The sequence below is a fragment of the Prosopis cineraria genome, unplaced genomic scaffold, assembly GCF_029017545.1.
Source record: "Prosopis cineraria cultivar Desert tree isolate PC_DT_omini unplaced genomic scaffold, ASM2901754v1 PC14, whole genome shotgun sequence".
Lineage (NCBI taxonomy): Eukaryota > Viridiplantae > Streptophyta > Magnoliopsida > Fabales > Fabaceae > Prosopis > Prosopis cineraria.
Genome location: NW_026555345.1, coordinates 6,230,224 through 6,243,591, shown reverse-complemented (window position 1 = coordinate 6,243,591; position 13,368 = coordinate 6,230,224). Strand labels below are relative to the sequence as shown.

At 29.8% G+C, this 13,368-nt stretch overlaps 1 protein-coding gene across 1 annotated transcript; it reads left to right on the top strand.

The window, feature by feature from the left end:
* Window positions 1-9,922: 9,922 nt before the first annotated feature.
* On the top strand, window positions 9,923-11,949 carry LOC129293764 (cystinosin homolog). The gene is made up of 8 exons (XM_054931865.1): window positions 9,923-10,122; window positions 10,331-10,463; window positions 10,579-10,668; window positions 10,781-10,905; window positions 11,006-11,048; window positions 11,265-11,382; window positions 11,471-11,520; window positions 11,613-11,949. Exons 1-8 carry the CDS (start codon window positions 10,004-10,006, stop codon window positions 11,751-11,753), a joined length of 819 nt encoding a protein of 272 aa, XP_054787840.1. The 5' UTR covers window positions 9,923-10,003; the 3' UTR covers window positions 11,754-11,949.
* The last annotated feature ends 1,419 nt before the right edge of the window (window positions 11,950-13,368 follow it).

The window sequence follows — 13,368 nt, the reverse complement described above, 5'->3', positions numbered from 1 at the left end:
GGACACAATATATAAATATACGATGTGATAAATCTAAAAAGTATTAAAATTATAATTAAAATTATAACAATAAAGAATTAATGCATTAATGTGAAATTATTTTTAATTTCTAAAAAACTTAATTAGATCTATTTAAAGAATATAAATATATAAATTACAAATGATAAAAATATTAAATATATAAATAATAAAAATTTCAAATTGAAAAATGAAATGTGAAAAGATAAATTATCAAAATGCGACGTTCCATTTAAACATTTACTAGGGCTTGGTCTCATTGAGCTATTATGGTTTCTTCACCTAAATACATATTTTAATTATATATTTTTATCTCATCAATCTTTAATGGAAGATAAAAAGGGAAGTTTGTAATAGAAATTTAATGATATCACTTAGAAATATAATAAAAAAAATTCTTTCTCTATTTTATAAATAAAATTAGAGAAAATACATTGCACACAGACTTTTAGTCTGTCACAAGGGAAAAGGAAAAAAAAAAAAAAAAACAGAGAGACATACACCAAATTTCATTTTGCCGTATGTGGAAGGTGCGACTTCGGACTACCTTCCAATTACCACGTCCATCCAGCTGCCACCAACTTTTGTCCCTTCATTCTCCAATTTGCTTCACTAGTTGAGAAAATTATTAAAAAAAGTAAAGTCTCTTAAAAATAATTTAATTACCAATTATTTTTTAAAATTAAGTTCTTGCTAATAGATTTCAGAGAACAATGGAAAAATGTTTTATTTCCGAGAAATTTAGAAAAAAGATCTGGGCGAAAGAAATTTTCATATACGGATATGAGAGTCTTTTGTAAAAAATACACATGGACTCAAATAACGGAAGAAAACTTATATATGTCATATAATGAGGAAAAAAATTGCAATTGTATTTTTTTCTAAGGTAAAAAATGGCAAGGGATGAGTTGTGAAATTCATAAAGCAACTTATAAAATTAGGGGAAAATGTAAATGGATATGTAAAATTTGATAAACAATTGAACAATATACAAAATAACATGTAAATTATTAAGTGCTAAATTCTTTTATATTAAATGGGAAAAATGACAATAAAATGTCTCTGAAATATATAAATGGTAATTTGATTAATTAAAATGTCATAATTTTCCTAAAGTCCCTAGGGACTTTTGCGTCATTAATAAATTTATATAAATTATCAAATTACCTTTACTAAAAATAAATGATTCACAAGTTTTATTTAAATACTTATAATTTTTTTTCTTATATTCGCAATAATGTAATAGCAAATAAAAAATTTAACATGCGAAGTTGTAATTTGTTATTGCATTGTTGTGACTATAGAAATAAAAGTTGTGAATATTTAAACAAAACTTGTGAATCATTTATTTTCAACAAGAGAAATTTAATAATTTATATAAACTTAGTAATGATGCAAAAGTTTCTAGAAATTTCAAGAGAATTATAACATTTTGATGGATCAAATTATCATTTATATATTTTAGAGGGATTTTATTATCATTTTTCCTATTAAATATGCTTAATGATATGCTTAAGTTGTTTGGTTATATATCTTCCTAGCTTACGTTATTTGGTTCTATTTTCTATATATGAGACTTATTTTATCTATAATATAAATGGAAAACTCCTGCACCTTTCTCTTTCATTTTTTGTTGTACACTAGTGTTTTTTATTAGAGCCAATTTTATTTGAATTTTATTTGAGAATGGAAAACAAATTGAGGCAAAAAACAAAGAGAAGAGGGAGAGGAAATGAAAAGGACGGCTAATGCTCTGTTAGGGTTCATATTTAAAAGGTGTTTGGAACATTTTGAAGCTAGTAATCATCTAAAATAAGTATCCTATACTTCATTTCTCCCTATCTCTTTCATTTTTAATGGGGATTAGATTTAGGATTTGAGTTGTGATGATGATTTTCGATCCATATAGGTTTTGGATTCAAATCTATCGACTCAAATGAAATTAATGAGAGTTGATTGAAGTATTTAAATCTAGAGATTGTGGGTTTTGACATTTTTGATTGGTGAGCTTAATAAATACCCAAAAGTGAGCATTAATGGGGATTGTTGGAAGAGTTATAATGCCATTAATGAGAGTTTAATGGCTCTTTAATAATATCATAAATAATAAACCTAATAGGTAAACCCAAAGGTGAAAAATTAAGAATGTTAGGTATTATAGAAGTGGAAAGTAAAAATTAAAAATGTGTGTTTGACATTATTGATGAGTTGAAAATTTGACTAATTGTAGATTAAGTATTTGGCCACCATCTTGGCTTGGGAATCAAGCTTGAAAGCATATATTGAGGGGTAAACATTTGACCTCTTAAAAATTTTAAACAATCAAGGGAACCTACTTTGAGTAGTTGTTTGTTAATTGAATGTTAATAGTAAAATGCAAATTGGCTTATATGATTTGACTTTTGAATGTGAAAGCATGTCACTAGCCTTGATAATTGTTTGAATTGTGAACGTGCATTTATTTGACTTGAAATGTGAAATTAAAATTAAAATAATTTTCAAACTATAAACATCTGTATGTTTTAAGATGAAAAATGTGTTGTTGTGTGATGGGATCAATATGTGTTAATGGAGAAATTGGTGATGTGATAAAGTAAAAAATGTTTGTGAAAATAATGCAGACGCTTACTTAGGTAAAGTATTATCATGAGCCTAACATATTAATAATGAATAAATGAGATTGTGAAAAGAGTAAGCATTATACATAGTATGATCAGTGGACGGGAGTTTTCCTTGAAAAAGCAGTAGTTAAAATTCATATGATATTTTAGACTGCCTTTTGGTACATGAGGGTATAGCCTTATCCTATAGTTTGTTGAAAGAATAGAACTTAACTATTTTCTACCAGTTTATCGAGGAGGTTAGCTTAGGGTATACAACACCTCAGAGATTTAAAACTGGGGGACACAGTGGTCCGAGAGTGAGTCATGTGATCTTTGGTTAAGTCACACCTCACAATTGATGAGTTTGGGTAGTCCAATCACATGGATAGAGCCTTATTTGGGTTTATGGCCCACGGTTTCAGTCAAAACAAATAAGAAAGGTATAAGGATGGTTTGATCATGCACATATGTGTTTATATGACATGTCATATGATTAAGTTATGGCAAGTCGAGTTCATATATCAAGTTATGATTACATGTTTAAGTGTCTTGTCACTATGTACTTTGTGATTAAAATGGAAATGAGAAATTGTTATTCATGTGTTAATGTGTGCTTTATGAATATCTATTTCAACTTAAGTGTTTATTGCAATTGATATACAATTCCATAGGGCAAGCTTACCTTAGTTATTAAGTAGCTAGACTCACCCCTCTTCTTTAACATTTTACAGGCTCTAGCTTGGATATGGAGAGGAAAAAGGCTCCGGAGGCTTAAGAATCTATATATTCCTAGTGAATGCCTCTATGATGTAATTCTTTTGCATAATAGACTAATATTGCCCATTAAGGTGCATTTGATTTACACTTATACTATTTAGTTGTCTGTGATTGTTTGGTTAATATTTTAAGCACTAAAATGTTTTTTATGTTAGGTTATAAATGTTAATAGGGTTAAAAGAATAGTACAAGTGTAGTAAAGTTGTTTTAAGTATGATATGATAGATTTTTAGTAAAATGCAAGGCTAAAGCCTTCCCCTTCTGTTTTCTATATTAAAGGGTTGATGAGTGAATTTGTTATATAACAATATATGTGTGCATGTAGTATGTTGTACAAGTAGTCATAGATCCAATGAATATAGTCTAGGTATTAAGAATGGCTTTTGATACTTGTATAGGGCTTTAGGACACCCTTTTGATGTGAAAGTTTTTGAAAAAGTGTAAAAATTTATTTAGGTGTCTAACTTTTTAACGTGACTTGTTTTGGAAGGAAAACTCATGTTATTAGCTAGTTTATGAAAATATCTTTTTATAGACACCTAGATTATGTCATTCGAATATCAAACGAAGAAATGGGGTACTTCGAAAGTTGCCCGAAATCTGCTATCATATGCATACAGCACGTCACAGTGCATCACATGGAGAGTGATAAGCCACGGCGTATCGTGCATAAGCCACAGTGCACTACTTTATTTTCAACATTATGAGGTTTTTTTAATTGTTTTCAACTTCTTCCACTGCTCTAAGGTATTCTAGGCTTCTGTAACTTGATTTTACTCTAATTAGGAGATAATAGATGGTTTCCAAAGTATTTTAAACTAAGAAAACTTGAGATTCTATTTTCTTAAAATTACAAACTTAGTGATATCTTTATGGGGTTAATCTCTTGATTATCAAGGACTATGGTTCTAATAGTGTTTAGTTAATGGAGATATTTTAGTGGCCAGGGAACTGTCAGTCAAGAATTGGTTATGGAAGGATTTAAGGATACAATCTCTTGGATCCCAAGAATTTATGACACCACTAGATCATTAAAATTGTTTAATAGTTATGTGCAAAATATTTTACATATATTGAATTTGGTTAATAGGTATTTGTTATTTATAATGGGTTAGTTGTTAATGGAGAATATGATCATTTAGTAGTCACTATTATATAAAGAATTTGTGATTTATGGTGAGTCACTCATTAATGAAAAATATGCTTATTTAATAGTCACTGTCATATAAATTACTTGTCATTGACGGTGAGTCATTTGTTAACAAAGAATTTGCTTATTTAGTAGGTATCATTATACAAAGTACTTATTATTCACGATGGGTTACTTGTTAATAGAGAATAATCTACTCATTTAATACTATATAACAATAGTTGCAAAAGACTCTCCTCACGATGGCGTGGGAGCTCCGACTCTCCCCTCGATAGGAGCCTCGATTGGCGTCTAGATGGAGTCTGTGTTCTCTTGTTCTCCGGCAACCGTCAGAGATGCCAACACTAGTGGTCATGCTTATTGTAAAAGAAGTTGATTCTTTCCATCATGATTTCAAAAAGGAGATCGTGGAAGGGAGGATGAGGATTGGAAGGTAAAGATTGGGGCGAATTTCATCCAGGAGAAGGATGATCTGGAGGAAATAGCGCCGATCAACCTAGATAGCATTGATTTTTGACATGGATTTGAGCTGTTAGGGCAGGATAATGAACTGAACTATCCGATCTGGAGTGTTAGTCATGATGTATCGATCAGTGGAATTAGTGTGATGTTTAATAATGGTGAGTTGCGAAGCTATATGAAGGATCTTTTGAAGTTAATTTAGATGATTCCAATGTCTGTTAGGTTGAATGATTTGAGTCTGAATCAACAAGTAAGGTATGCTCTATTCACTAAATGGCTAGTTTTGAATAATCATCTTGACTAATGGAGATTTTTTATCAATATAATGGATTTGTCGTTCAAGAAAATGAGTGAGAATGAACAAGTGTTGGCTATATGTGAATTGATGAATGTGTCTTTATATTTTCTGAAACTGTGTGTGAAGATGGACTAGTTAAGTGATTTCCTGATTGAATATGGGCTTGCTGTTAATGTGGATGGTGCTCGTGTTGTTGTTATGTTCTTTATTGATTCTATCTTATTTGGTGTGTATCTCTGGCTGTGGTTTGATGGATTTGTCAAGTTATGCTTCATGGTTTTCATGATGATGATTCAAGATGCAATGGTTAAAGGTCTTGGGAAAGCATATTGTGAGAGCTCAAGTGATTGGCTTATAGCCACCAAAGTGCCATGAAGATTAATTGGTGTAGGTACTAAGGGTTGAGGGCTCTCTTGGTTGTGTTGATGGAGATCATTTTGCCCTTAGCAATTCGTAAAAGTATTCTTTATAAGCTTGTGTTTGTGTCTTTTTTGTTTGTTAATAAGAGAGACTGCTTCTCATGGATCATTTGGCTTTGCTGTGGTGTTGTTACTTCAGTCTTATGGTGTTCTTTGTTGACCTGAAAGTTATTTTTTGCTTTTAGTGTTGTTCTTTCCCTCTTGTGTTGAGAGTGATTATTGATGCTGCTTTAATGAATGCAACTTTGGCGCATAAGGGTGTGGGCTCAGTGTTTGAGCAAGTCTTTGGACTACCATCCCTTCCAGCCATTTCTTGGTGATTATCATAGGCTTCAAGATACATAGGACAGTCTACTACACCTTGGCTAGCTTCTTGATATGCAGAAGAATTAGTCTTATCATTGCTGTGTCTTTCAGTTTTTTTGTAGGGTATTTTGAACTTTTGTTTGTTTTGGGTTTGTTGTTGGGTTTTGGATGTTAGTGCTTGTATTAGTGACTCTTTTAATGAATTGTTTTTTTCTCTATCCAAAAAAAATACTACATAACAATAACTATTAAATTTTATTTCTCCAAACTTGTCTCCGAAGTTCAATATATATATATATATAAAATATTTTACATATGCTTATCAAATAGCTTCAATAGTCTAGTAGTACCATAATTTCTTGGAATCTAAGAGGTTGTGTCCTCAAATCTTTCCATAACCAATAATTCCCTTGTCATCTCTGGTGCTAGTGGCAACCGATAGTTGGCATCGATTGCCAACAGTTTGTTAGAGTCCCAATGACTAATGGTGGTTATATATATATATATATATATATTTATTTAATAAAAGGGTAAAGTAAGGGCATTTTAAGAATCAAACATAAAATATATTTGAAATAAGAGATATTTGATGGCAACTGAGTATATATTTATTAGGGTAAACCACAATTAGATCTCAGAATATTGAATTAGTGACAAGTAAGTCCCCAACAATTTTTTTAAAAAAATAAGTTAAAAATATCAATCTAAATAATTACAAATTCAAGAATTTCAACTGTAAATAAGTATTTACGTATCAAATATAACTATTAAATTGCAATACAAATTTTTATTTATAATTATTTGAATTGATATTTATAATTTATTTTTAATTTTTTTTATTGAAAACCTGAATGTTATTAATTCAATATTTTGAGATTTAACTTTTATTCTCCCTATTTATCATGATTATAAGCTAAGTCAACCCAAAAAAAACTCAAAAAGCAATTATAAATCTGGCGAATATGTATCATAAATAATTAAATATGCACCAAGTCGCAGCTCTTATTAATATTGCTTGTCAAAATCGGAAAATTAAGCAAAAGGCGAAAGAGACAAAATGTGAATGGTCGATAATGGAAAGGTAGTCCACTTTGGAAGGCAAACCTCATCTGCGAAACCAGTCCTCACTCACGATGAGGACTGTGCGTCCCACGATCACAACTTCTCATGGATGTGCCACTTGAGAGAGTACACTTTAAAGTATAAATTCTTAAATTCCATTCAATATTCGATTTTAAGTAACTTGACTCAACCACCCAAAAGTTTTTAATTAACACTTCCCAGTTGGAGTTTATAGATCGAGATTGTCTTGGTAATTATTTATGTTTGTAAATATTTTAATATTCTTTTATTATTTTATGATTATTTTAATATTTTGTTTTATCTCCTTGAGTTGCCCTCAATGCCAAATTATGCTTGTCCAAACATTTTTCTTTTAAAAAAAGCCAAATCATGCTCTCCTGAATATTAAACCTAACTGGTCTCAAGCTCTTTATAGCATCTCCTCGTGCGGTATTTGAAAAGCTAATGATTTTTTTTTTTTGGTATTTCCTTTTTTAAAAAAAATAATTGAGGTTAGTGGGATCAAAATTATTTTAAAGAAATATTAAAACCTTTGTTGATTGACCACGTGGTTGGTTGTAAGCGGATCGTGGGGAGTTGGGCGGACAGACCGGCCATGTAGTTCTCCAACCCACTGTGTCCTGTCCACATTACAAATTTGACTTCCTCCTGTTTGACTTTAATTAAGGCTGCGCTTTCCTCACCAAAAGAAAACAAAACGAAAAAAATGAGAAGTGAGAAGTGAGAAGTGAGAAAATAAAGAGAGAACGAAATAATTTTCTCTTGTTATGCTTAATTGAGTGAGGAAAAATAGAAAGAGGAGAAAAATTGCTAATGTTATATAAAAAGATAATAATAACCTTATTATTTATAAAAATAGTTATATACAATAAAATTTAATGTTTTAATATATTATATATAATAATTTTTATCATGTATTATTGATTGAATAAAAACATAATTTCAAATTATTTTATCCAATACTAACCAAAAATTATTTCATCTAATTTATAATTGTATTTATTAAATTATTAAATTATCTAATATTTAAATTTCTTTTCAAATGGAATCCTAAATTTTCACTATTAAATAAATAAACATTATTCAAAATAAGAGTAAATCAGAGTTATAGAGTATATGAAAGCATGAGCTATCAATCATTTAAAAACATTGCAAAAAGGAAAAAAATGTTATTTTATAAAATTATGGCTTGTTCGCCACAGCCAATGATACATTTATTGTGACGAACCACGCTGAGACTAATTTAATTTACATAATAGTTAATATTTTATACATAAATAATGAGGATAATTTGCTCAAAATTTTAAAATTTAAGGTCTAGAACACTACTAACATAATAGTTTAGGGACTGTGGCGCTAATTAGTAATGACATGTTAGCATTAGTTGGGGTAATTTTTTATGAATTTAAAAGTTTAGGGTTTATTTTATACATTTTAAAAGTTTAGAGTTCAAAATACTTTTCAAGCAAGAGCTTAAGGTCCCATTTACTCATTAACCCAATATATAATAATTTTAAAATTTTGAAACTACAACCATATATAAGGAATTTAATTGAAAAATTTAAAATTAGTATTTGTCTAATTATTTTAAAAATTAAATATATTTCTTGTTTAGCAAAAATTAATGTTCAAAATGTAACTACACTATAAATATAAAATGAAAATTGGTGGCTAAATTTAGAAGTGGAATTTTCTCTCCAAAATCTATTCATATTTGAAGAAAAAAGTTAAAGGTAAAAACATGTACTCCATCTATTAAAAAATGTAAGGTATTTTTAATTAAATCTCACCCCCAATAAAGTAGTTACCTACTTCCAAACTAATCTTATCTTGCTATATTTACCTTATTAAATATCTTACAATAAATATAAAGTCAATCATCAATAATAACACTTTTGGAAAAAAGATAATTATTCTACCTCAAAAGATTAAAAATACTTTACATTTTTAAACATCCAACTACTCAAAAAAATATCTTATATTTTTAAATAGATGGAGTAGGTCTTACATGTTATTTTCTTCTCACTTTTCTTTTTATAGCCAAGCAGGGAAAAATATTATTTCCTCCTCACTATTCTCTCCTACCAAGCATAGCATAGTATATTATGATTTATCTGCCTTTTTCTATAAGTTATTGTTAAAAAAAATTTGATATTTTAAATTCTTATAAGATATTTTTTAAAAAAGTAAGGTTTCATTAATTATTACCACATCTCTTTAAAATTATAAGACAATTTTACAGATAATTTGATATCCCAGAATATAAAATAATTTGACAAAAATAAAATTGCATTAAATATCATATACTTTTTTATGTTACTCTTTCTTCATAATATACAGGTTATATTAAATGAAAGATATTTTTAAAAATTTATATTTTTATTTTAAAAGAAGTTGTAAACTGTATTTTTTGATACACCTAATTTTGTCTAAATTTATTTTATAAATTAGGACGCAATGAGTATTTTCTAATATTACCCCTCATTATTCCATTCTTTAAATAAATTTTCTTCTCTGTCTCTTATTAAAGAAGTGTCTCATAAATTGGGAGGGAGAGAAAGTATTCAATTCACATGTCTTATTATCATTTAATACATGTTTTAAAATATATAATAAATAACTGAAATTTTTGGTATTCAATCACGTACAACGTTTGTCTGCTTTTATATTCTGCATACATATGCATCGTGGGGTTAGGAAATCCAAAACTCAATCTCTTGTTGAAACAGAGACGACTGGGAGAATCAAAGATGTAATTATGATGATGAGCTATCCTATGCCTTGGCTCTCCTATATAAAGCAATGTGACAAACTGATTATTTGTAATTAAGCTCTTCTTATTATAGAACGAAGCATATTATCTCAACCAAGCAAGCCTTTACCAAAAATGGCTTCATGGAATTCACTTCCTCTCCACATTTCTTACGAGATCGTGGGTTGGCTTGTTTTTACTTGTTGGTCTATCAGTTTCTACCCACAAGTCATCTTGAACTTCCGCAGGAAAAGGTTTCAATATCCAACTACATCAACTTTTTCCTCAGTTCACTTTCTATGACTCTAGGTTTAGAGAATCGGTGTAAAGAGTCTTTTTTAACCGGTGCTCACATGTTTCATTTTACCATTCTCTTTTTGTTTTGATAAGTGGGAAATATTCATTTGATCAATTCTAGTTTGCCTCACTTTATGGGTTTTGGGAATGGTTTTTGAATTTCAGTGTGGTGGGATTGAACTTTGATTTTGAGGTGTTGAATCTCACCAAGCACACATGTTATTTGATATACAATGCATCTCTGTACTTCAGCTCTACCGTACAGAAGCAGTACAAAGACAAGTACGGTCAGAATGAGGTTAGATCCTTGTACTATCAATCATCACCTTATTATGAAAGCTAAATCAAAAGGCTTAAAACTTTCACACCTAGCTTGAAAACCAATTTTTATTTTTGATCTATATATGCTTCAGATGATACCTGTAGCAGCAAATGATGTTGCTTTCTCATCCCATGCTGTTCTAGTCACAGTTTTTACCATTTTCCAGATGGCAATCTACGAAGTTAGTACTTTGCGCTCTCTGCTTTTTTTTCATTGAGCTTCTTTGTACTTTTTTTTTAATATTAGTTATTTTATTTGTTATTAACTGATGAAATTTCTTTTTGATACTGTAGCGTGGGAATCAGAAAGTGTCAAAAATAACTTGTGGGATTCTGTTTGTCGCTTGGACAGTTGCTGCAATATGCTTCTTCATTGCTTTGTCCAATCATCATTGGCTGTGGCTTCTCTCAATACTCAGGCATGTTGTGTGTGTGTGTGTGTGTGTGTGTGTGTTTATCTGTGATTGATTTGAATTTCCTCTAATTAATGAATATTTGTTGATGTTAACCATTTTGCAGTATCATTCAAGTTTGCATGACAGTTATAAAGTATCTGCCACAGGTTAGGATTTATTCCATTTTCTATTCTACTGTTCCTTTTGAATGTTCAATTCAATTGGCAAGAAAATTATATTAATTTAACTAGAGATTTCAAGTTTGAGTTCAAAAAATGAACTAACAATAGTGATAGAGCTTTAACTCGAAAGAATCCCGGATTAGTTTGGACCCAACTCAAAACCGGGTTTTTTTAGCCGAGTTTGAAAATTGTTTTGTGCAGGCTGTGATGAACTTCAAGAGAAAGAGTACAGAAGGATGGAGCATTGGCAATATTCTGTTGGATTTTTCTGGAAGCATAGGAAACTATGGTCAAATGGTTATACAATCCGTAGATCAAGGTTTGTATTGACATCACCAGTAGTTACAAAGCATGAATGTTTTCAAGTTAATAATCTCAAACTGACAAATCAAAATTTCAAATGTCAGGTTCTTGGGCGAACTTCTCTGGAAATATAGGAAAACTAACGATATCTCTGGTATATATAGATCATTCTCTTGCATTCAATTATATACAAGGAATGACAACATCAGATGTTAATGGTGATATAATTAATTTGATGTTTTTCAGGTTTCTGTATTCTACAACATTCTGTTCATGATCCAACATTATATACTGTATCGGCACAAAAAAGTCTCAAACTCAGAGACCCCACCACCTGAAGTCGAGATCAACATGTCTTCTGATAGACCAGTGGCGAAGATTGTGTAGGATTTAGTGTGTTCATCATCTATCTTTGAAATAAAACCATTCTCTAGACATGGTTAATCCATGTATTTGAGATGAGTTACAGTTCTATTTGTTTTGTATGTCGTATGAATTTGGGTCATGATATGTATGCCCTTCATCAAGTAACTAGTCAATATAGATAAAGAGAGAACAGAAACAAGGAAATTTTGCTGGTTTAGCTACTCTACCTATATATATATATATATATATATCCCTACAAGGCTCTTGAAATTTTCCTATTGAAAATCACCGATTACAATCATGAATATTTTACATATATATATGCTTACCTACAACAGGGTTTTTTTATGACTCAATCAGAAATTAAAAACAGATCAGCTGAAAACTGAAAATCAAATTACAGAGGAGTCATCATCAAAATTATAAGGAAAAACCTTGAGAAACCATTTGAAAAGATGAGCATGATCTCCTAAAATATAGATAAGTTTAGGAGGTGTTAATTAAGAACCTCATGGCATTCACGACAGCATTATAGGACAATGGCAACGATTAATTTTGTAACTAAACTAGCTAACCTATGCATCTGATTCGTTGATGGTACTGATGATGATTAACAATGGCTTCGATGCAATATATATATATATATATATATCCAAATATGAGGGAGAATGTTTTCTAAATATTATGCCAGCCTTGCATCTTTTACGGCCTGAGATCAATTGTAAATCCTTCACGTATTCAGTTCAATAAACTAAACACGCACAAAAGTCAATTAAACTACACAATGGCTAGTCAAAATAAACTGTTTATAAATAGCTTTGAAGATTTAAAACCAATTGAGAAAGGATCCATAAACTTAAGTTTTTAAGGTTTTAAATTAAGATATTATTTTTTCATTACTCTTAGCCATTTCTTTTCTCTTCCTGTTCTCCTGGTGATCGCTCCTCATTTCCAATAATAGTTTATACCATGTGGAGTATATCAATAGTAGGCAGAGCTAACCTAAATATGATTCTATGATGGTTATTCCGTTTTTTAAATAACATATGGATAGCATGTTAAGAGATTACATGCAAAATTGATTTATAAGAGAAAAAGTAAAAATAAAAAAAAATAGAATCTAATATGCAAGAGTATAATAGTAAATTGCATATTATCTCTCTTTTTCTCTCTTCTTAAATCAAACAAAGGATTATAAGAAAACATTTCTCTTCCTTTTCCCTCCAACAAAATCAAATAAAATAAAGGTCAAAGGGACAAAAATACATAAGAAGTCATCGTTCAAGAGCATTTAATGGTCTAAAGTGAAAAAAAATACACTAGTGCTAGTAAATCCCTTTTTTTTTTTCCTTGTACATCTATGATCTAGTCACTAAATTTTAAATCCAAAACATAATGGTCAACATATTTGACATTTAATGATTTAGTCACAAATGCATTAAAAAAAATAACTCATGAGAACTTATGTATTTTTTTTTTTAAGCTACGGGATGTTCCTTGCCAGCAAATTATTAGATTTTTTTTTTACCTTTTTGCCCTAAGATATATAACATAAGAACACTTTCCTTCCCTCTCTTTCCTTTCATCATCCTCTCTTAATCCAAATACAGGTCCAGTATTATAAGTTTGACTAGTC